The sequence below is a fragment of the Mustela nigripes genome, chromosome 7 (genome assembly GCF_022355385.1).
Source record: "Mustela nigripes isolate SB6536 chromosome 7, MUSNIG.SB6536, whole genome shotgun sequence".
NCBI lineage: Eukaryota > Metazoa > Chordata > Mammalia > Carnivora > Mustelidae > Mustela > Mustela nigripes.
Window position 1 is genome coordinate 82,674,664 of NC_081563.1, and position 22,129 is coordinate 82,696,792.

A 22,129-nucleotide genomic window follows, 5' to 3' on the forward strand; every position below is an offset into this window, starting at 1 on the left:
AGTTAAGTAAATTGCTTTCAGGCATTTGAATCTGGCCAAGTTCAGCTGCTTTGGGAGTGTCCCTCTCAGGGATTTAGGCTCAGATGGGTCAGTCTGGTCAACAAGATTGGGGAAGAAGGGTCTACACAGTTGGGGAGGGTAACTTGTGCTGCCCCCTCCCTCCCCCAACCCCCTAGGGAAGGGCTGATGCTGGGTGTAGCTACTGACATGCAGAAGGCGTTTATTCACAGTAGGCAGGGCCAGTACTTCACAGTTTATAAGACCCTTTACATTTCTTTTTTATCCCCCCAGCAGGATATTATCACTTTCCTTTCACAGCAGAGTGAAGCAGAGGCTTACATAGGGTGACACTAACTTGGGGGACTGGTGTCCAGAAGCCCTTTGGACTCCAGACCTATGCCTTCTGCATTCTGCCTTCTGGCATGACCTGCCTTCAGGTCTTTCTCCTCTGTGCTGTTGAGGGTGCTCAGATTCCTGCCAGGGGTAGCACTGGGCATCCCCAGTGATTCCCACTGGCACGAGACATTCCCCAGATGGGCATGTTCTGGGGGTTTTAGCTCCCCAGTCTAGAAACCAAGTAAGGGATGTCTCGGCCACGGATGCTGTGGAGAAAAGGTGAGCTGAGATCCATCCATCATTGGAAGGTGCTGGCTGGGTTACCCTGGCTTGTACCAGGCTTGTGGAAGGTGAATGTATCAAATGGAACTAACTCCATGACTACTGGTGAACTGAGGAGAGCCAGGGGATGAAGTTGGGGGCGGGGTTGGGGTGCTTGGGAATTTTGCAGCCTCTTTCCCACCCTGTTTACGTGCAGCTGTGGGCACCTTTTCCTCTCTTGACTGCTTTTAATTTCTGATTTAATATTCTGTGTTCACATCCTGTATTGTGTTTTGAGCTAGACAAAAATGAGGGGCCTTTGGGATGGGATTTGATGAGTGAAGGGATAGGGAACCCCTTATTTATTTTCAGTCTTATTCGGCTCGCTGCCACTGTACTGTGTGTGGAGCATGACTTACACCTGTCCACCCTTGGGTAGTCTCCATGTGGTTCCAGAAAGGGTGTTTGACCTGAATTCTCCATGTGACTTTCACATGGCTGAATTAACCCCCCCCCCTTTTAAATACACTCTATGCTTTCTGTATGGGATAATGTGGTAAGGCTTTCTTTATGGATTTTTTTTTTTAAATAATATCTTTTGAGTAATTCTTTTGCTGTTGGTGACACACTGTTCAATATTAGATCCACTAATTTATTTAACAAATGTTTACTAAATATCTCCTATTCTGGGTTGTATTCTGAGTACAGAGGATAGAGCAGTGAATAGAAGCGATGCAAATCCCTGCCCTCTCATGGCTATGAATCGTTTCCCGGGACAACTGCAGTCTCTCTGCATAAGGAAGTTCTTTGAACTTTGCCTCTTTGAATGGCAAAGAGGGGTGTGGGCATCCTGGCTGTTCACAGGCAGGACATCATTCAATGTCTCCAGTGGAGAAGGCAGGAAGGTAACGGGTGCAGACATGGCGCCTGGGTTCCTGAGGATTGGCAAGGGTGCTGAGATATACTCTAGGGCCCAATTGTGCACTTGGATGGGGGATGATGGAAAGCGTGTGCTTGGGATGCATGGGGGGGGGGCAGGGGAGATGGGCGTCCACCTGGAAACGGGTAGAGATGTCAACAGAACGTCTTATTGATCAGCTTCAAAGCTGGACAGTTGCAGTGAAATTACCATAGCACGGGGGCTATGGAGGTACAGAGCATCAGCTGCATATTGACCCACTGTGAACTTGTCAGCTGAAGGACAGCAGGCATTAGGAAGCACCGGGACTCACTGGCTGTGGTTCAGCTCCATGATGTTCCCCATTGCTGCTGTGCACAGGAATTGGGTTTGTGTTTTCCTTTTTTTGAGGTTTCGAGGTCATCACGCGGGCTTGCAGGATCTGTGTTGTCAGCAGCTTTGTTCCTCGCTCCCTCCACCCTTGTGCTGTGACCCCGGGAAGTGGGCTGCAGCTTCAGGGCCATGCTCAGCGCTTGGGAGCACTTGGAGGAGCCTTGGCTCCAGACTGATCTCACCAAGCACTGAAAGGGGCTAGGGTTTCTGAAGGTCCCTGGTCACCTGCATGCCTCTGAACTGGGCGCTGTCTCCTCATCTCATACATGTGGCAGAGTAGCGGATTCTTTGTTTCTTTTTTCCATTCCTATCTGTTCCAGAAAGGATTTATAAGATGCCATGGGTTAAAAATCGGATGAAAGAAAACCAAGAGTGGAGATGAAGTAGGCCTGCAGTGAGTCTAGAAATGTAAACTTTCATGAAATGCAGATTTGCAGAGTTGTCAAGTGTGGCTGCAAATACAGAGGGAAGCCTGTTCCTTACCCTTGCTTGAACCTTCGCAGTGCCTGAGGCGCTCTGATGAGAAATGGCAGGACTTGACCACAGAGCAAACAAACTAGCATGTCTGGGGGTGTGCCCAGACACCGGTGTTTTTAAAGCCCCCAGGTGGTTCTGATGTGTAGCCAGTGTGGGCGACACTGATGTACTTTCCTGCCGGCAGTAGGAGAGGGGATACCTAGTGGGGCACAGCCATCTGTGTCTTCAAGATGTAACGAAAGTGCTCAGAAATAAAAGAATTCCTGGGATGGAGAAAAGTGGGACCTTTCCCCTGCACGTCCCCATTTAGGAGGAGCAATTTTAGGCTGTCTTTTGAAATGATTCTCCATTGTCAGTGCAGTTGGGTCACCGAGTTTCAGCTGGACTTAGGATGCTAGTAGGAGGTGGGGGAGGTGGCCTGTGCACCCTGAGTTCTGCACATGCAGCTTCCCAAACCAGAGAATGTTAAGGATCCCAACAGATACAGCCTATGACTCCTGACTGTGAGATCAATCAAGAGTTACATGCTGTCACTTTGATCAGTACCTCTCAGCTAGTTCAGAATCCCTTACCCCCTTTAATGCAAATATTTACAGTTCTGAAACGATATAAGAAAACTTACCCATAATGGAATTTCCAACTAGTTAGTATAATAGCTAGATATAAAGAATCACTGTGTGGATGGGTGCTTGGGCAGAGCCAAACTAGAATCCAGCGAAGCCACTTAATGTATCATGGAGACTAGACTATAGGGTTGCAGGGGATGGCTCCAAGTGTGGTCCGGAACAGAGGCATCCTGGTGGGGATCCAAGTACCCCTGAATGATGAGTGACTTTTGCTCAAGGTCTAAGGTCTATATGGTAGTCAAATCTAGTCTCCTCTCTGTTTTCACAGTAATCACATTCCTGGAAGATTCAATTATGTCTGAAACGTGTGCCAACAATATATATTCTATGTAAGTGTAGGATAGAATTAGGCGCTGGGCTCTCCAAATGGTAAATGATGTGCGTGGCTTGGAGGTCATGTGGGACAAGAGAGTCTTTACTTTGCGGAACTGCCCTGCATTGTTCTGGAAGTGACTCTACTACTCCGTGCTTTGTTGTGATCACCCTAAGTGTCCCCTTCTCCACACTTTCAAAAGTGCTCCCTTAGCAGCCATACCAGCCTCTTTGAAAACCAAGGGTTTCCCCCTCATCACTTGGGAGTAAGTGATTAAAGCCCTAATGTCACTTTGCACCCTAACATAGCAGGGTGCAGATGGGGTGGAAGCCAGCCATCCAGAGTGACTCATGTTGACAGTTACGGGGTCCTATTGGTGGTGATGAAATCAGGATGGTGGGGCCATGTGCTGTGAAATGTGGCTAGTAAGGGGCACAAAGGAACTTTGGGGGAGGATAGAAATGGTCTGTATCTTGATGGAGTACTCCTGGGGTATATAGTTGTTAAACAGTTAATGGAATTCTACACAGGTATACCATATTCCCGGGGTATACAATTGCCATGGTTAATGGAATTCTACACGGGCATACTGTATTCCTGGGGTATACAGTTGTCACAGTTAGTAGAATCCTACGCAGGTATACTGTATTCCCAGGGTATTCAGTTGTCACAGTTAATGGAATTCTACACTTAAGACTTACTATGTGTTTCACTGTATGCATATTCTATCTTCGTTAAAAAAAACAAACAAACCAAGAGGAGTGAAGACATAGAAAAATTCATGTAGAGAATGTCTAGTCCCCCATGATTACCTGTAACACTCACTTTGAGAAACAGAAACTATTGTGGTGGCCTGGTGGGCGGTGCTTGGGGACAAGCCCTGGGAGGCAGGGTTCAGGTATGGAGCCCTTGGCAAGTGGAATGGGAGCTGTGCAGGAGGGCTAACAGGGTCAGGCAGATCACTTGAGAGGAGACAAGGGCCGGGAGAGCAGAGCCTTTCCCATTGCTGGGTCTGGTTGCTGTGGTCCAGAAGCACAGGTTCATTGTGGAGAAATGGACACTGTGTGAAAATTCAGTCCAGCCATCAAGAGGCTCTGGTCTGGCCATTCCTGTCCTTAGCCCTCTGCTGATGGTAATCCTGTCCCTCTGTGCCTTATTCTTCCCTTTTCTGTTAAAACCCATGTGAAACCACATCTGGTGGCTTCATGCCTTGTCATAGCTGAACAACTTGGACAGCCTAGCGACCCCTAAAACCTCTGTGACTATTTTCCCTTCATCTCCATATCCCTGTCCATGATAGCCTTTGATGATTAAAAAACTTTTCTTGTCTCATTTGTGTGAGTAAATAAGCCAGATGAATCTGCTGTGAGCCAGCATTTGGATTTTCTGATAGGAAGATGGCCAAAATTTCAGTGTTTCTCACACCTTCTGGGATGATGAGTGTTTCTATTGCCTCCACCATGGGTGTGGTTTTGTCTACTCATAGTTCTGTAGAACTCTTTCTCTGGGGGAAAATCAGGGATAGCCATGCTGAACAAATGCATAATCGGGTTTTAGGATGTCATTGTATGGTGGGGTATGTGTCACTCTTCTCTGCATAACAGATATGGTTCTATTATACTGTGGTGACTCCCAGACTCCTTTGTGTCCACATCCTTGGTCTCCTTCCTTTCTTGAGCGTGGAACCATCCTGGGGGGCCTCCTTGATGTTAGGGCGAGATTGCTCTGTGTGGCCTCATGCATGTGAAGTTGTGTGGCCCTTATGGTTCCATTTCCCATGACTAGGACCAGGTAGAGTTGATTGTTGTCTATGCAGGACAGTGCCTCCCAGATTTTACCAGCAAAGGACTCCTCTTGAGAAATGAAAAGTCTAGCTCTCTAAAGTAGCCCCCTCAAGGGCCATTTCTTTGATGACTCATACTTTAGCTCTGAGAGATTTTTCTTTCCATTTCGGCATATAGCTATGTTTTCTCTAATATAAAAATGACTCCGCCCAGAAAATCCTTGAGGCAAATCAGTATCCCAGGAAGTTAGATTCGGAGTTCCCTGGCTGTCTACAGCTTCTTGGGGATTTGCAGGTTCTAGATTAAGAAATAGGGACTTGTGTAAGCCCAGAATTCTAAAGAATTTTCCACAATCACATGGTTTTGTGGCTTTATGAGTAAGTTCCTTTATACATCTTGTCTTGAAAACTGACATTTTTGGTCTTAACAAAACTGGAGACTGTGTAATTGCTGTTTGAGTCCTTATAACAGGTGAAGATCATAATTACAGATTTGATTTTAATACCATGCCCCATTCCCCATATGTGTTCATGATGGTTCTCAGCAGAACATGGAGATTGTGACAATTTGTGAGCTGAAGAACCTGCTTTCCTCTTTGCTTCTTTCAGGGACTGTCCACAGGCCCTTCCCAGTTACAGTCAATTAGTCAGAGCCCAATTCTCTATTTTTCTGTTGTGTCAAATATACATATATACATATGTCGAATAATGCCTGGGATGCGAAGTCGTATTAAATGATGCTGTGTATGTATTTGTCAGGCACTCAGTGTGAAGACTGAGCTGGGAGGAGGTGGAGATGTGGAAAGTACCAGTACAATTTCTGTTTAAATTTCAGATGTAGGGCCCTTCAGGTCTCCAGAAGGAAGAAGGGGAGGAGGCTTTTGCTGGTGTCATCTCTCTCTTCTTGGGTTTCTGCAGAGGTGTGGCTCCTGCAGAACTACCCTTAGAACCAAGTAAGAGTAGTCCCATGCAGGCCCCATACTTTGGAGGGTCCTGCACTGCTTCTCAGCTGGCCTCGGGCCTCAACATGGCCAGGAGTCTGTGGGGCTAAAAGAATGTGCCTCCTTGGAGCCTGTGCACACCAGCATGGCCATAATCCAGGCACCTGGGACCCGGGAGATTCCTTGTCCAAACAGCCTGGGCAGAGCACACACACAGGTCTCTCCCCCTGTGAACTCTGCAGCCACCATGCCTTCCTGGTCTGCTGAGTGGCCCGGGCTGTATGGGTGGGGGAAGGGTAGATTTGGATGTGGGATGTCTATCTCTATGCACTCTCAGGGCACCTCATGATATGTGACGGAGCTGGGGGGCCATCTAGGGAGTCCGGCTGGGAGGCTGACATGAACAGGAAGAGCACAAGCCACGTGGGGGACTCGTCCATGCAGATGCTATGTGGGACAGCGCAGCCTGCTTCCAGAACCTCGTGCCCGCCGCCCCCCTCCCAGAGGTGGACGCACAGGGGGCATGTGTCTTCATGAGGTCTGGGATGTGTCTGATGCGTGCCACCTCTGTCCTGTGCCTGGCTTCTGGCCTGGCAGGCAAGACACACAATGTGGGGGAATTCCTCAGGAAAAAGAAGGAAATTCCTCAAGGTTGTGGGAAAATTCTTCAGGAATAAGAAGGCATTAATAGAGAAGGCACCCCTTCCCTCTGCACTGGAGCCCCTGGGCCTTGTGGAAGCCTCGTGGGTTCTGGCATATGTCCCTCCATCCCCCAGCTGTCACTTTCACTGCATCTGTGCAGGGTATGGAGTTCCTCACAGACGGACAGGACGGCGCTAGGGGATGGATGAGCGGATCTTCTGTTGGAGGCCTGCTCATCATTAACCCTTACACCCCATCTCTGCTTCTGTAGTTGAGTGCCTGCTGGAGTCAGCTGCGCTCCGGTCTCATTTCCACTTTTCTCTCTAACAAACAAGAGGCTTCGCACATGCCTGCCGTGTGCCACAGAGCCATGGTGTGTACCAGTTTCCAGGTACATTATGATCACAAAGAGTGAGGGGAACTGTACTCCGGAAGTCCATGATGGATTGCTTTTTTGCATGATGGTCATAGAAAGCTCTGCTTCCTGTTTTCCTACCTGCATGGGAATGGACCAGGCTGCTGGGGGCGGCGGGGTGACCAGCCAGGGCCCCCTGTCATGCTGGGGCCCGGTCCAGTGTCAGTACCTCAGGGTGCCCCCCCCCGCCCCCACCCAGACCCCTGCACTCCTGCTGGAATCGGCTGTGGAGGGGATGGTAGGCAGGGTGGAGTTTCATGTGTAATACAGATGTCACTGCCTGTGAGGGTAGGAAAGGAGCCGTGTGTGTGTTAATTTATTGGGAGCATTAATCCTTCTCTCTCCCTTCATTCTTTTATGTGGAAAATTCCTCTGAATAATAAATAACACAATAGAATAGATCTGTGACTTTTTTATTGTCAGTACTTTCTAAAAATATATTTTGAATTTTATTTGTAAACCGATTTCAAAAATCACAGCAGAGTTTGCCCAGTTGCCTCTGGACAAGGGAGGTTGACTTAGCCAGTATCCCTTCTGGAGGGAATTGTGCCCAGTGTCTGGTCCTGCTCCTCCTGCTCTCCCTCAGCGTCCTCCCTGGCTTCCTGGCTCTGCAGCCTTTGTGTCACCTTGAGGTAGTAATCTTCCCTTTCCAGTGTGGTTCCCAGCCTCATAATGCTTCCCCTAGCATTTCTCTTCTCTGACTCACACTTAGTACCTGTTTTCCAACCTTTCTCCCCCTTGATTCGAGGACAGGTTTTCCTCCCTGTGTAGTCTAACATGAAGATGTTGGGTAGATGAATCTTTCTCTCCCGTCCTCGCTTCCTTCCTGAGCTCTTACCACAATACAAGAGGAGTAGGATGGAGCCCTCTTCACAGGAGTATGGGAGAGGGAGACTGTACCTTTCTCTCCTGGCCCAGGTAGGGAAGGGCAGCCATCAGGGGAGCCCTGGGTCCCAGAGCCAGAGGTCTGAGGCACCAGGTGCCCTGGGTCAGGTGGAACCTATGGGACTTGGTGTTCCTGGCTGTGGAGGAGGGGGGGCGTCTATTGGGGCCCCTGGGAGAAGCCTCACATCAGAATCGGCTCAGAGCTGGTGGGAAGTCCTAGAAGAAGCAGGCGGAGTGGGAAGGTTAGAACCAAGTGACAGGCCTGGGGAGCCCTGTGGAGACACTACGGAGGGAGAAGGGCAGATGGCAAGAAGCAGAAGCCATGAACCAATAGCAGAGGATGGGGAGAAGAGACAGTAACTATAAAAGTTCTTTTAGAGACTTTCGGGGCAAAGAGGAAGAGGGAAAGGGAAGTGGTCTGGGGGGACTTGGGAAGTCCAGTCTGCTAGAGGTTTCCTGGACTTTCCAAATCCATTCATTCCTCTTGCGCATCCTTCTTCCTGTCCTCACTCTCTTCATTTCTCTGACACTTTCCCTACAGGCCCCCTCCATGCTGTGCTCATTTCTGGGCCACACTGATGGAGGTGGGGAGGGCACTGTGCTTCGGACAGAGGATGGGAAGATCAGGGAGCCTTTGATTTTGTGTTTTATTTGATGTGGATAAGCCTCTGTGCCTCTGGCCCCTTAATGTGATGCTGTGTACCTTCCTGTAAACCTAACACGAATGGTCAGGTGCTGCTTAGTCCATTTAATCTAAGCGGAGTGTTTGGTGCTGCATTAGTCAGGCTGTTTTGCGGATCGGACATGAAAAGGCCTTATGCTTCAGCCTGACCAGTGTTGCAAAGGCTTGAGGAAATCAATCAGACCTGAAGCAAATACTCCGAAGTATCCCAAGTAAACCGTAAAAACCAGGGAATGGATGGTGGAATGCCTATAGGGCACATCACAGTTCAGCTTTTCGGGAAGTTCTTTCAGATTCTGCCATTGGGAATGCAGGTGTATCGATAAGCTTGCTAGAGGGAAGCCTGAGGATGCACAGTGTGCCTGTTCTTAAAAAGGTCCTGTTCATGTTCTTCCTGGCATCTGGTTCATTCTCTGAGCTCTTTTCTCCCAGGGCATACAGTGGCGAGGTCCCACAGGTGGTGCCCCCCTTCTGCCTCCCTGGGCCAGCTAAGTGCCAGGTTTCGTGCAGTTATTCCAAGAGTGGTGGTGGTTGTCAACCTCTGGGTATTCCTCACCCCCTGCCCCTCAGTTTTCTGAAACCGTTGTCTCAGAGGACTGTGGAGCATGGTGCCCTTTAAACATGCTGACTCATTTTTGTCAGTTTGTTTTGGTTGGTTTGGACACTTCTCAAGGTCTGAGCAGAGGTCAGTACCTAGAAGCTCCCTCACTGCAGCTCACACTGGTGTGCATGCTTCCTTCTCTAGGTAGAGTCGCCCCTTGAGGATGCTGACTCCGTGCTGAGAAGCAGGACCACTTCACACAAGGAAGAGCCATCTCCAAGGTAACGGTTGCTTCCCTCTCAGCCGGCCCATGGGCCGTTTCCCATAGACGGCTGGAGTCTGCCGCCTCAGCTTCAGGTGATCCCGGCATGTCTCTCAGGGTGCACAGAACGTTCTGTTTGTCTGCCCACATTCCTCTGGGACAACTCTGTATCTGATTTGTGAAGGGGTCTGTGGCCCCACTGAGGGCCACTGCTCACCCACTTTCCAGGGTCACTTACCGATCACTAAGGTTATGACCGGTGTGCTGATGGCTCCCAGCGTACGGTGTGCTGTCCAGTTCCAGCACATTCCGGGCCCTGTGTCCGTGTCACTCAGCTTTCAGTGGACACTCGGAGTCTCCGTTTCTGTTGGAGGCGACACTGCTAGCTAGCCCCAGCAGACCCAGGCCCAGTGGTGCTGTGAGTGACATCTTTTGGACCTCTCTTCGGACTGTCTTGTGCATGCTGGAACCTGTCCCTCTTACCGGGCCCAGCCCTCACTGGTCCCCACCTGAGTGAATCAGGGCTGGTGCATCCCAGACCCGCTTCGTCACCCCTCCTTTCGCAGGCCTCTGAACAGTTCTCAGATCCACCCCCTTTCTGTCTGTCCTTCACTGCTGTCTGGCTTAGGCCACATCCGCTCTCATGTGGACACCCTCTCACGGCAGCCTGCTCTCTCCACCTACCCTCTTTTCTCCGGTTTATATTCCACACAGGTGCCAAAGATCTCTGTGAAATCTGATTGTACACCACCCTGTAGCGTAACACCTTTAAGTGAGTCTCTTTTTTTGCCACCTGCGACTTGCAGTCCCAACTCCAAGCTGGGCTCTGTGTTCTGGGCACTGGTCCCCAGCTTTGCTTCTTGGCTTCCCACCTTCCCACCTTGGCTTCCCACCTTTTATGCTCCAGAAGTAGATGTGCTCCCCACCACCTCCTGAGGTTCAGGTAACCCCTTCCAGGAGCCCTCCTCCAGGCTGAGTTAGGGCCCTGGGTGTTGCTCTCCCCAGAGACACCTCTGCATCATTGGATAACTCTGTGGCCCTGCCCGCTTTCCCCGCTGGCTGATGAGCTAGCTCCTTGAGCCAGACCCTGGTTGTTATTCCTGTGTGTTCCCAGGACCACGTGTAGCTGCAGGCGTGCAGTAGATAGCCAGCACACAATTGCTAAATTTAGCAGCGACCGAATGAAGGGATGAATGGATAACTGGAAACACTTCACCAAAGCTTGTACTTGTCATCAGCACGGGGGTGGTTATGATAGCTTACATTTGAGGGTGACCATTTACCTGACGATTCAGTGCCCCTCACACGTGACAACCATTTCACCTTCAGCAGGTGTCAACCACAAATACTGCTCATGTCATCCCTGTCTTGTCAAATGGGGAATGGCAGCATTGACCAGAGGATGGAGGGATGTGGGGGGGAAGGGGGTGTGTGGGATGCAACTGTGATCACCTGGGGCTTATGCCTAAATGGTGGCCATCTTGAAGAGTAACTTCTTGCTTTATTTTTTTATTTCGTTCATTATTATTATTATTATTATTATTATTTTGTCTCTGGTTCTAGCACTCTGCCTTCAAATAGCACAACACAGATGCTGTTGAGAGACTTCCTCACTTGGCCAGCCTTTCAACTATTGGCAGTGCAAGTCTAGTCAGGTTTGGCATCATCCTTGAAATTTCTGTGTTGTGTGGGGGGCCTCGTGGGGTTTGTGGTAATTTTTTTTTTTTAAAGATTTTATTTATTTATTTGACAGACAGAGATCACAAGTAGGCAGAGAGGCAGTCAGAGAGAGGAGGAAGCAGGCTCCCTGCTGACAGAGAGCCCGATGCGGGGCTCGATCCCAGGACCCTGAGATCGTGACCTGAGCTGTAGGTAGAGGCTTTAACCCACTGAGCCACCCAGGAGCCCCTGTGGTAATTTTTGTCAGGAGCATGGTTCATTTAGTCTCGGGTACGTCTTTACGTCCCTCACTTTCACCGTCCATCCTTGGACATAGGACTCTTAATCCCACCTCATGGCCCGGAGCTGACCACCTTGCCCTAAGATTCTGTTGAGAGGAAGGGGCTGCTCTCTCCCCTGGTTTTTCTCACAACAGTTCTGGGACAGGCAAAGCAAAACCTGGACCCAGGGGGTTTGGCTTCCCTGTTCCACTATCGGAGTGGGAATGGCTCAGTGATGATCTGACTGCCTCCTCACTGGTACATATGAGGGAACTGAGACCCAGGGAGCCATTGTGTCTAACACCACACTGCCCTGCGGTGGCAGGCCATTAGCCTTGGACATGTATGAGTCAGCATTTTCCCACACTTAATTCAAATTACATCTTGAGATATAATCTGTATAAAACTCACCCCGGCACCTTCCGCTTCTTCTCCCATGCTTAGTAATCAAACAAGTCCGATCTTGTAATTGCATGAACTAACCACTGGCACTGTTCATTAAGTTTCCTGATATCGTTACGTTGTTTCAGATAACTAACACCAGCAATTGATGGGCCTGGAACTGGCCACTGGGAAATATTTTAACCCTTTATTTTCTGCCTCTTTATCATGGAGCCTTAAAACACACACTCACACAGTTACAGAAAGAGCTAATAAGCTGGGTTGCTAGACTTCTTACTTTAATAATCTAAATATAGTTTAGTAAATATAATACTAGTATATAATATAATATATATTATGATATATATTATATATTATATATAATATATATATAAGATAGTAAATATAATAATGCAGTTAATCTGGGCAAACGTGGGGGAAGGCTGGTTTATGTGAGTAAAATGTCAGAATTACAGGATATTTAAGGAATGCAGTCCTCCTGCTGTGAGGTAGGTCCAGAAGAGGATCACATTGAGGCAGGGAGACTAATAACCCATCATCATGACTTGAGGATGAGGGTGGAAGCAGGTGGGAGTTAGTTTATATGGTTTTAGAGATTTTTCTGGAATAATAACATTTTAATTCTTGTTTCACACCCATTCCTCTCTTTTTCAGGAGAATATGAAACTGTTACTCAGGCTTGTTTGTTTTATAGCTCTACTGATTTCTTCTGTGGAAGCTGGTAAGTTAAGCATTTCCTCATTTTCTTGTCTGCTGAGAAGCCCTATTATTTAGAATACATGAAGTATCTTCCCTGACAGAGTCAGTTTTTTCTTCTCACCTGTTTCTGTTGAATCCCAGAACAGAGAGCCTCCTGATCACAGAACTGTACTATATATTGCTTCACTTGTGATTTGGGAAATTGAGGCACAGTGAGGCTAAGAGCCTAAGCTCACATAGCTAGTGTCAAAGCAGCAGCTAAGCTCCAGGCCTCCAATGTCAAGGCCAGGCCTTCTCCAACTTTGTTGCCGATTGAGAAGTGTGATGGGAGATCCTGGCTTTCGGTCAGAAGAGGTGTTAAAAGCAGCCCTTAGGAACCCATAGCTAAGAACCATCCAGAGACATCTGGATGTCTCCATCCAGTGTCTTTGTTTTTGTTTTTAGCTTTTTTGTTTATTTATTTATTTATTTTTTAGTCTGGCTTTTTTCTGTCAGCATAATTATTTTGAGATCTGTTCATATTGTATAAATGGATAGATATTATTTTATTACATGGTAGTTGTCTATTATATGGGTATATCCCCGTTCATCCAGTCACACTTGATGGACATTTCAGCTATTTCTGGTTCTTGACTATTCAGAGTAAAGGTGCTATGAAAGTTAGCACTCAGGTCTTTGAGTGGACATATATTTTCATTCCTCTTAGGTCAATATCTGAGAGGGGGATGGCTGGGTCATATGGTAGGCTTATGTGGAACTTTTTAAGAACCTACTAAAGTGTCTTCCAAGCAGTTGTACCATTTTATGTGGTCACCAGCAGTAAAAGAAATTTCCATATCTCACCAACACCTGATATTGTCCACCTTTTTGATTTTAATACTGAAAGGAGTAATAATTGTTTGTAATTTCAATTTCCATTTCCTGCTAATGATAGTGAACTTCTTTTCATGTGCTTTTTTGCCATCCATATATCCTTTGTCTGGTTTATGCTAATAGCTTATCTTTTTTAAAATAACTGCTCTCAGGCTTATGGTATCCATCTTTAACTTACTGCTGTCTACTTTCAAGTGATACTATACTATTTCACATATACTCTAGAAAACTTAGAACAATACACACCCACTTGTCCCTTCTTGAGCTTTGTCAGATTATTCCCATGTTTTATTTCTTTATATGTTATAAATATCACAATACTTTTTAAATTTTTACTTTAAACATTCAATTATCTTTAAAGAGATTTAATAATGCTATGGCTTGAGGTTCACTAATCTTTTTTTCTGTAGTGTCAAATCTGCCATTAATCATATCCTATGTATTTTTTAAGTCAACTTTATAGTTTTCATCACTAGAAATTAAAGTTTTTTTTTTTTTTAAAGATTTTTTGTTGTTGTTGTTGTTATATATAGAGAGAGAGATACAGAGCGCAAGCACAGGCAGACAGAGTGGCAGGCTAGAGGCAGAGGGAGAAGCAGGCTCCCTGCCGAGCAAGGAGCCCGATGTGGGACTCGATCCCAGGACGCTGGGATCATGACCTGAGCCGAAGGCAGCCGCTTAACCAACTGAGCCACCCAGGCGTCCCTAGAAATTCAAGTTTTAAAAAAATATTTTTTTTTATGTCTCAACATGTTTGATCTAATATCTTGAAGAAATGGAGCACAGTGGCAATAACTATTTTAATCCTATTAATTCTGTGATTTGTATCATTTCTGGGTCAGTTTTGATTACTTTTGTCTTTTTTTTTTTTTGAAAGATTTTATTTATATATTTGAGAGATAGATAGAGAGAGAGAGCATGAGCACAAGTGAGGGGAGGGATGGAGAGAGAGGGAGAAGCAGACTCCTTGCTGAGAGCCTGATGCAGGGCTGGATCCCAGGGCCCTGAGATCATGACCTGAGCCAAAGGCAGACGCTTAACTGACTGAACCACCCGGGCGCCCTGATGATTTTATTCTCATCATTGATTGTATTGTCCCACTTCTTTGTACACCTCATAATTTTTGATTGAATGCTAGACAATATAGATTTTACCATTTTGGGTGCTGGGTGTTTTCGTATTACTAAAAATGTTCTTGAACCATTCTGCTACAGGGTTGTTACTTGGAAATAGTTGATCTTTTCAGGTTTTGCTTTTAAGCTTAATTAGTCAAGATCAGAAAAAGTCTTATCTTAGGCCTAATTTGCTCCATCTACAGGGTCAAAACCCTCTGGGTTCTCTACCTGATGTTCCATGAGCCATGAGGTTTTCCATTCCAGCTGCTGAGAACAGCAGTATGTGGTCCAGTGGATATTCACTCCAATCCTTTTGGCAATCTTCACTCTGACCTTGGGTAGTTCCTTATGTGCTTATACTAATTGGTACTCAGCTGAAACCTTGAGGGAGACTGTACAGATCTCCAAAACCCTCTCTTTGTCTATGTATCTATACATCTCCAATCCCTTTCCTGCTCTGTCCTCCAAACTCGTGGTTTACCTGGATTTCCACCTCTGTCTTCGCCATTCAGACAGAACCCTGGTCTTGTTTGTGTTTCCTCCTTGCAATGTCATGACCTAGAATCTTTCTGTAGGCAGTAACTTGGGAAAATTGTAGGGTTCACCTACTATGTTTTCCATCTTTCTGGCATTTCTGTCCTTTGTTCCTCGATGTTCAGTGTTTTGAATATTTCATATACTTGGTCCATTTTTTCAGTTGTTCAGGTGACAGGGCAAATCTAGTCCATTTTGTACTGAAGCAGATCTCTCTCCTGCTATATTAGCATCAGTCTTTAGATGAATAAAGAGGGGATAAGAGAGGTTAAATAACGTTCCCAAGGGCACACAGAGAGTAAGTGGCATGACTGGATTTGAATATAAATCTTTCAGTCTTCCAAGATCATGCCTTTCGTTATAAAGCTGTTAAAACTCATATATAATATGAATTGATACATTTTATGATTGATGCATTTAAATGTCAATATTGCATGAAGAAATGGATGAATTTCTCACAGACATTGCTTTCTCTTTTTCCCTTTTCAAGATATATGTGAGGAACGGACAGAACGAGTAATTTTAGTTTCATCTGCATATGAAATTGATGTACGTTCCTGTTTCCTTAACCCAAATGAAAAGAAAGGCCCTATAATTTGGTATAAAAATGACAGCAAGACACCTATATCTATGGATGTAGGTGCCAGGATTCATCAGCACAAAGATGAACTTTGGTTTGTTCCTGCCATGGTGGAGGATTCGGGGTATTACTTTTGCACCGTGAGGTAAGAAAAGAATCGATATGTTGCAGACATGTGTTCTGTGTGCCTGCAATAGGTAAGGACAGAAACATTTTTAATTGTGCTGAATTCACCTATTTTGATTGATTTTAGGAATGCAACTTACTGCCTCAAAATTAAAACAACCATTAGGTTTGTACAGCATGAACCTAACTTGTGTTACAACACAGAAACTATCTTTACGCAGAGACTACCTGTTGCAGCAGATGGACAACTTGTGTGTCCCTATATGGACTTTTTTAAAGATGAAAATAATGAGTTACCAAAAATACAGTGGCAGAAGGTAATTTTATATTCAATATGGTATTTTACTTTTCCAGCAAACAGAAAAGTTTCCTGACCTAGACAATAGGGTGAATCTGCAGAGTGCTTTTTCATTTGACGTATTGGTTGCTTTTGCATGGTGAAACTTAATAGGAATTTTTTTTTTTAAATTGTTAGACTGCATACATTTAATGAAAGTCTTACTTTCTGTTAATTTTATTTGAAACTGGATTGGGTAGCATTCTACTTCATGTTTTGGTAACTTTGATCTACCTAGTTTGTTGGAACTTACATGGGGAATTGTCTTGTTAGAGGTTAAGAAATACAAAATAATTAATATCAACGCAGAAAGGAAGTATAGCATTACTAAGAAACTGTGGCATTAGCATTCTGCCCTCAAACATGTTTTCCTTGCAAAGTAAATTTGTCTTCACTTGTCTTCAAAGTGCAAGGCTCATAGGCATAAAGATATAATATCCTGGAAATGTGATTGGGATTATTGCAAACAAAAAAATACTATATTAAAACTCGTACACAAGAAACATAGTCATATATATTCATATATGTGCTCAGCTTGCAGTCATGTGTTTGGTGTAAAACGGGTGTATGATGATTTATTATAAATTTTCCTGAGGTTTTCAATATATATATCTATGAATATATATGAATATGTACATATACATACATACACACACACACACACACACACACACCCCATGCATAAAATATTTGCCAATATGGAAAAATGGAGTTTCTTTTGCTGGTAGTAGGTTGGGGAAAATCATTAATTGGTTTTAATACTTCCTTCCTCTCCATCTTTCTAGGATTGCAAACCTCTACTTCTTGACAATATATACTTTAGTGGAGTGAAAGATAGACTCGTTATAGCAAATGTGACTGCAGCACATAATGGGAAATATACTTGTGGAATATTCTACATGTACTTGGGAAAGCAATATCGTGTTACCCGGGTTATAGAACTGAAGACTATAGGTGAGTCATAGCTCTAATCCTAGGAGTTTGAATCTGGGAAGGCCCAGTAACCATGGTTCTAATGGTACCTTCATTGTTTAGGGAGAAACTAAACCCAAGAGAAGCTTGATAACTTGCCAAAGGTCGCATGGCTTTAGCTTTTTTGTTGCTAATCCTGTGTACACGTTTTGCATTCCTGCTTCAGATGCAGTGCTAATTAGAGGGTAAGAGCTGTGTTTTCCAACTGAAGTAAGAGGCTTGTTCTTTGCCATGGCTGAAGATGGTTCTTCCAGAGAGCTCTGGGGTTCCTTGTGACTAGAGTATGAGGGAGGGCAGTCCTGAGTGCTTTTGCTTGGGGAGTCTGAGTGTCTAGCAGTAAGGAACATCTACTTGATCTTGATGGGGTGGATGCTAATGGGCTTTGGAATGTGTTGCATTCCTAGAGTGTACTGTACCTCTTGTTAGTTTCTTGTTAGCTCAGTTACTTTCCCTCTCTAAGCCCGTTTCCTCCTCTGTAAGATGATACAACCTTCCAAAGTTGTTGGGAAGATTAGTGACCAAGTATGCTCATCCTGTGATCATGTGCCTGGTGCAAAACAAAGGAGAAATAAATAGGCATTGATAATTATTCTTGTAAATATTCCCGAGGCTTTCAGTTTTCTGTTAACTGTGTTTCACCTTAAAAGTGATTTTACAAGAAAATGCACTCCTAAAAATTACCTGGGAATGGGCAGAATGCTCAGCCTTTCTGTAAATAGATTTTGTAAACTTTCAGTAACAAGAGCTCCTCTAACCATGACTTTAAAAGTTAAAGGGACCTTATTATTGGTTATGCTGGGACAACCGGCATAGATGGGGCCTGTCTCGGGTAAACCCTAAACACAATCACCCTACACAGAGCGAAGTTTTCTCAATTCTCTAATAACTTATATTTCAAACATTAATTTTATTGAATCAAAATGAATTCCTTGCCTAGTTCCTATAAGCATTAGTGAATCATAATTTTCAACACCCTTTACTTTACAACCATCTTAGCAGCTGTGGGGTAGCTCTGGTTTGTCTTTCTTGATATACAGAAACCAGACCAGCAGAGAGAATTTTAGAGAGAACTAGGGACTTTTTTTAATAGGTCAAATATATTTTTAAATACTCTGTCTTTTCTGATCCCTTTTATAGAAATAATATACTTCAGAGAAGAGGTCATATTTTGTTTGCATAGAACAGACTCAAAAATATCAATTGAGCATCTACTATATACCAGGCACTGTTCTAGGTATACATTAGGGAACAAAAGAGACAAGGCCCTGCCCTAATGGAGGCTATTATTATTATTTTTTTTTTTTACTGTGGTGGAATACTGGGCATTTCAGTTCATAGTTTCTCAGGCTTGGCCACAGATGGACCTTCGAAGTCAATCTTTTTGGAAATAAAACACAGACAAATTTCTGGAGCTCCTTGATATTCTGCTGCCCTTTTAAATAAATTCTGCCAAATCACCTGGCATTGCACTCTTGGGTGCAGTTACTAAAGAGAAGCAGATTTAGCGCGGGTGGTGTCTCCGGTTCATGCATCATCCACAGAAGTCCCTCTCCGTAGCTACTTGCTGTTTCTGATTTGCTTCACAAGAGGCACTTGTCTGGAGTCCCTGTGATGTGTGTGTTTGTAGCACCAAACTCAACGGGTTGCGCAGGGCCCAGGCTTACCAGCAGGCATTGTACTTAGTCATGACATCCACATTGGCCTCTTTCCTTCATCTCTTGTCTTCTATCTCCTGCCGTCTACGCTTTGGGCACGTGGGGGCATATCTGGCCCGCCGCCACGTGGTATGTCTTCGTACATTTTGCTAACTGTTGTCATCAGTTGAGATTCTGATCTGTAAGAGACTAAGAAGCCCTGTGGATGTTTGTCTTTCAGAAGAATACAAGCCTCTGAGGCCTGTAATTGTGAGTCCAGCTAACGAGACGGTGGAAGTAGGACTGGGTAAGTGGGTTCCAATCACCCTATGCTGAAATCATTATTTTGAACTCAAGATAAACTCTACCTTTGCTACACATCACCAAAACCTTTTACTGAGTAGATCTGTAATTAGTGGGAAAATAAAAACAAAGTATGTCTTTAAATGTTTCTTTCGGTTTCCTGCCTCTCCTAGCAGAAATCTACTCACATCTGATTTGCCTGCCCTCACTTTCCTGTGGATGTTTATTACCCATGAAAACATCAGCCAAAGGCTAAGTTCAACAGGACTAGGAATGAGAAATGTAATTTATCTGACTGGCATGGGATGGATTTCTTAAGATCAGAACTAAGCTTTTAGACTGAAGGGCAGGATATCAGACCAAAAAGGAAAAGTATTTTTCTAGAATGACCACCAAGTCAGTGAAATGTTTTTATTTCAAGAGCAAAGACATAATCCTATAAGCATCCAGACCTACTTTATACAATCCAGTAACCACTAGCCTTATGTGGCTATGTACATGTAACTTTAAATCAAGTAAATTAATTAATTTAGTTCAATTAAAAATTAGCCCTTCAGTCACATTAGCCATATTTCAAGGGCTTCATAGCCATATGTGTCCAGTGATTACCATATTAGCACAAATATAGAACATTTTTCCCATCACCGCATGTTCTCTTGAAAACCACTGGTCCAAACATAAAAACAGATTTTGGTATCAGAGGATCAAAAGCCAGGCTGGCATGCAAAGTTCTTTTCTGTAAAAGTAACTGCATGAAGACAGGGAATAGCTGTACGGAGATTAGAAGGAAAACATTTGTGACCATAGAGATCACAAGTACACAGAGAGGCAGGCGGAGGGGGCAGTGCGGGGCGGAGAGCCCAATGCAGGGCTCCATCCGGATCATGACCCAAGCTGAAGGCAGAGGCTTTTACCAACTGAATCAACCAGGTTCCCCCCTTCTTAGTTTTAACGCCACAGATCTATTGTATATCTGTTGCTCTACCGCGGCACTTTGCCGGGCCACAAACCATTGCAATATCTAGGATTTTCTTGCCCTCTCCTCACGAACTACTTTTTGCCCTGTTGGCCATAGCTTCTGTTTAGAATTCGTGTTCTAGAGGCATACATTTTAGGCTTCTGAAGTTCAGGTGGCATTGATCTCCAAATCTAAAAAATAGCTTTATGTTAGGAAATAATTATTTTAATATACCCCGTTGACCAGATGCACATGTCACCCTGTCATATGATTATCCTGAAGGGTGTCAAACAAGCTTATGCTAAGGTTCAGTACCAATAAAATGACTTAGAAAAATAGAACTGGGGTATACTTCCTTAACTTAATAAATAACATTGATTCAAACTAATAGTCCCTAATATTCTTTTTTTTTTTTTAAAGATTTTATTTATTTATCAGAGAGAGAGGGGGAGAGAGCTAGCACAGGCAGACAGAATGGCAGGCAGAGGCAGAGGGAGAAGCAGGCTCCCCGCCGAGCAAGGAGCCCGATGCGGGACTCGATCCTAGGACGCTGGGATCATGACCTGAGCCGAAGGCAGCTGCTTAACCAACTGAGCCACCCAGGCATCCCAGTCCCTAATATTCTTAATGGACAATGACACTAGTGTGAGACGTTCTACAGGCATAGACCCTCCAAGCAAAGATGCCCAAATAACCATCATTGCTTTACATATTCTAGAAGGGCCCTGTTGATAACATCATACATAAAAGAACCAAGGCATGCTTACTGTAATGGAGAAAAGGACTTTATTATTTTCAGATCATATAATATGTGTATTACTTTCAAGAGAGTTACCAGGGAGAGGTTAGAATTAATATATTATTAATTGGCCAGATACAAAATTAATATTCAAGGTGTAGTGAAGGTATGCTGTGGGGAAGAGATGGATTTGTAAGTCCCCGAGCGAGGTCCTGCTTCCCTGAGACCACTACTGCGGGGAGGAGACTCTGGGTGAAGCAGTCATCACTGTGTTTAACCAGGAGGCAAAACCTTTAACTTGAGGGGGACTTGAGGGATGAGAAGGAAAGAGCGTACATTAAACTCAGTCACCGGACATGGTGGCAGTGAGATTCACTTTGAAGTGACAGTGGTGGACGACATATCTCAGGAACTCAAAGAATCCTACTGTCAAAGACCGGATGTTCCCGTGAATTCACTCAAGGTTCTCTTTGAAGGTCAGAGGATTGCTGATAATGAGTCCAGGGGAGCTGGGAAGGGGGGAAGTTGTGATTGAAGTTTATCAGGAACAAACAGGGAGTTCATACCACAGTTTAGATATTATTTTTATTGTTTTCTTCTTTCCCCTCAATCCTCTTTTAGTTTCAAAAATAATTCTTTTGTCATGTGGTGTTCAAGATGGAATTGAAGACTGGCCCCTTCCCTCCTTAAGGCATCTGGTGGTGTGAATTCTGGTGTCCATTAGTCATTATCGTTTGTTTTCCTGGCACTGAGTTTTGGTGATGAAACCTCAGTTCCTGTCGCCCTCTCCTTTTTACAAATTACACATGTGCACAGAGGGGCCACCCTTTTCCAGGACTGTGCGTCTTCAGGCTTGTGGTAAATAACTCGCTGATGCTAGTGTTCATAATGGCTTTCCAACTGGCCCTGAAATTCTGGCTCGTGATTACTTCCCTTCTGGACATGTGGCTTTCAGTAGGAGATGAAAGTTTCTCAGAGAACTGAACTGTGGAAAAATGGTCTTTCCTTAACTTAAAGCTGCTTTTATAATTTGAGGGTCGGCCCCAAAGAACAGGAATACTGGGCTGACGTTGAGGGGCCGTAGAGATGGTGAAGATAGGGACTAACTCCAAAGATGGCTTCACTGAAGATAAACCATTTTAAGATTAAAGAAAGATCTTGTCATAAGACTCCCTGAAAACTTGTGATTTTCATAAGTAGTTAATAAAATTTTTAATGCAGAAGTGTATGCAACAGAGCACTGCTCTTTTTATTTTATTTGTACTTTTTGGCCTAGGTATAGGGGTTTTAAATGGACATTGTCTATACTAACTTTATTAAAATAAAAGTATTTGTAGAAGCAAGCAAGTGACTAAAATTGATATTCTAAAATGGTAAACGTGTTTGGTAATAACCAGCTAGAGAACATAATGGGCAAAGAGATCCCATTTGCAACAAGTCATAGAGCTGTTTATAAAATTCT

General features: G+C 44.6%; 1 protein-coding gene and 1 pseudogene across 7 annotated transcripts in view; both read left to right on the forward strand.

Moving 5' to 3' along the window:
* The window catches only part of IL1R1 (interleukin 1 receptor type 1), a 73,029-nt gene that overhangs the window by 39,023 nt on the left and 11,877 nt on the right, over nucleotides 1-22,129 (forward strand). For all 7 annotated transcript variants that reach the window (XM_059406348.1, XM_059406345.1, XM_059406343.1 and 4 more), the window contains 7 exons: nucleotides 9,398-9,474; nucleotides 11,019-11,110; nucleotides 12,452-12,518; nucleotides 15,509-15,743; nucleotides 15,852-16,041; nucleotides 16,847-17,015; nucleotides 18,909-18,974. In XM_059406348.1, coding sequence (XP_059262331.1) covers nucleotides 12,458-12,518; nucleotides 15,509-15,743; nucleotides 15,852-16,041; nucleotides 16,847-17,015; nucleotides 18,909-18,974 — 721 coding nt within the window. In that variant the 5' untranslated portion in view covers nucleotides 9,398-9,474; nucleotides 11,019-11,110; nucleotides 12,452-12,457. The remainder of the gene's footprint in view (nucleotides 1-9,397; nucleotides 9,475-11,018; nucleotides 11,111-12,451; nucleotides 12,519-15,508; nucleotides 15,744-15,851; nucleotides 16,042-16,846; nucleotides 17,016-18,908; nucleotides 18,975-22,129) is intronic.
* LOC132022158 (small ubiquitin-related modifier 1-like) lies at nucleotides 19,723-21,374 on the forward strand (annotated as a pseudogene).